The sequence below is a fragment of the Trichinella spiralis genome (genome assembly GCF_000181795.1).
Source record: "Trichinella spiralis strain ISS 195 chromosome Unknown Scfld2, whole genome shotgun sequence".
Classification (NCBI taxonomy): Eukaryota; Metazoa; Nematoda; class Enoplea; order Trichinellida; family Trichinellidae; genus Trichinella; species Trichinella spiralis.
This window is the reverse complement of record NW_003526941.1, coordinates 8142-10443: the sequence shown is the minus strand read 5'-3', so window position 1 is coordinate 10443 and position 2302 is coordinate 8142. Positions and strand designations below refer to the sequence as shown.

Below are 2302 nucleotides of genomic sequence, written 5' to 3'. Positions count from 1 at the left end.
ACAAAGGAGTGGAAAGGGTTACTTTGAAATAAAAGAAGAATGGCTTGAACAATTCAATAAACCTCAAATTAAAGTCAGTTTTGTATTTTAGGGTCATTGTAAAAATCAGATGTATGTAATGTGCATATTTTAGCAATCGAAGAAAGATTTTCTTTTCAATGTTTTACAAGACGACGGTGGTGAACAAGGGAAGTTGGAAGCGTTTGTCAACTTTTGTGAAGATACCATATTTGAGGTATGCTGAAAGCACGTTTTGACTATTTTGAAGAAATAAATGCTCAGTAATGTTGAAAATTGTATCAAATATATTCAGATGTCGCATGCTGCGGAAATTAGTTCTGAAGATAGAGATTCAAGAATAGAACGAGCAAAGAAGCAACGAGAAATATTTACCGGCATGGCAGATAAGACTGACACGTATGCTTCGTAACTTACAGTGATTGATTCATATATGAATTTGCAAGGTGAGTGTTGTTTTAGAATATCGGCGTTTGATATTATTTTGAAAATTATGAAAAAAATGGGTACATCGATTGTGTCATTTTGTCGATATCTACGCCCTTCAGAATTACGCCAACTGAAGCACAGCGCCGCTATGCATTTCAGCTCAATGACTTATGGACAGTTAATCTTGATATTTTTAAAGATTGTCCTCTTCATTTTTGTTACAATGTTTCGCGGTGCATTTTACCTGATGAATACTTTCTTTCGATTCATATTGCTTATGATGTACGGTATTTGGGAAGAAGAAAAAGCTTCTTCAAAATTAACTGCAGAAAATGCAGTTCATCATACTTTGCCAAAGGATTTTAATATTGTCCCACAATTATATGAACCAGAAAAGCCAGAAGTGTATGAAGCATTTGGTATACAACTTACACAGGGTATTGGCGAAGGACTTTCTATGAAAAATCCGAACAATCAACCCCAGTTCGAAAAATCATTTTCGATGCACATTGGAAACTCTTCCCCATTTTCCTTCGCTTCAGCTGAATCAGCTTCTGTTCAAAACGAACGACAACTAATGATTTACAGGTATCAGATTGCCTTTTAATAATAATAATTTACATTATAATAATCATATAATTCAATGAATCATCACTTTCTATGCTGCAGAAACTTTAGCGTTTTCACGGTGAAAAATGAATACTTTAAAAGATTATGTAATGTTGAAGTTAGTCATATTAACAGAAAATGCATAAATGATTATTTTTCATAAATGGTGAAACACAACCAAAAACGCGGTATTTAGGTGGAACTATATGTCATTGTTAATTGTACAAGTGAAAAATTTTCTTCCATGCTTCTACTTTTAGCGAATAATTTGAATATTTTAGTAACCAAATACCTGAGACTTACACACCAGCTGCAGTTAGCGTATGCAATGATGACAGCAATATTGCTGTGAAGGAAATTTATGAACCGAAGATTGCGGAAACTACATCTAGTGCTAAAGGCTCTGCTTTTGTGAGAAATGTGTTTGCAGTTGCTCATACTGAATGTTATTGGTAAATATTTTAGAATTTTTTGGCGAGAAACTTTTATTTGCTGAAGTACATCACACTTGCATTAGCGTTTTGCATAAATGCAATTTTGTTGTTTTACCGGGTAAGGATAACGTTGAAATTGAAAAATTGTTTAAACTTATATCACATCATGTTAGGGACGATATTATACAGTTCTGTTGCAATGCATAGTAAATCCAGTTTTAGTGGAAATTATATGTATTTTTAATTATTATATATGAAGAGTAAAAGTAATATATCGTTATATTAACGCTATAAGAACTTCAGTGACCGGAAAATATAATTTGAACCAATGGCATTGAATTTTCTTTGTTTGTTACATTGGTTATTATCTTATTAAAGACTACAATTTAATTGAAAATTATTCAATAACATCAACTAATGTAAATCTAAATTTAAATCTAATACATTGGCATAATACATAAATAACTGACGAAAGTTTAGGTTGCTGACAATCCCTCAAATGATGAAAAAGTGGTATTGGAAGCAGACAACAGCAAACTGCAGAATGAGGAGCGCATGGAAAATGTAATTGAAGAAGAATTGGCAATTCATGACAACTATTACTATTTGGCTCACATGTTAATATTTTTATCAGTTGCGCATTGTGCAGCTTCACTAGCATTGCTAATCGCTTATTATCAATTGAAGGTAGGTGACGATGTCCGTAAGTACTGTAATTGGTAATATCATCCACTGAATTTACAATTGATATTAAGAAAATTTGAAGTAAACAGAATTATTTATCACACTTTATTTTTTAATTAAAGCTTTTT

General features: G+C 32.1%; 1 protein-coding gene across 1 annotated transcript; it reads left to right on the top strand.

Moving 5' to 3' along the window:
- Positions 1-133: 133 nt before the first annotated feature.
- On the top strand, positions 134-2177 carry Tsp_02476a (ryR and IP3R associated family protein; the record flags this gene model as incomplete). Its single annotated transcript, XM_003378749.1, has 6 exons — positions 134-235; positions 314-417; positions 481-1035; positions 1338-1467; positions 1522-1608; positions 1971-2177. Coding segments are annotated over 6 exons (1185 nt in total), but the record flags the coding sequence as incomplete, so codon positions are not given.
- Positions 2178-2302: the final 125 nt, after the last annotated feature.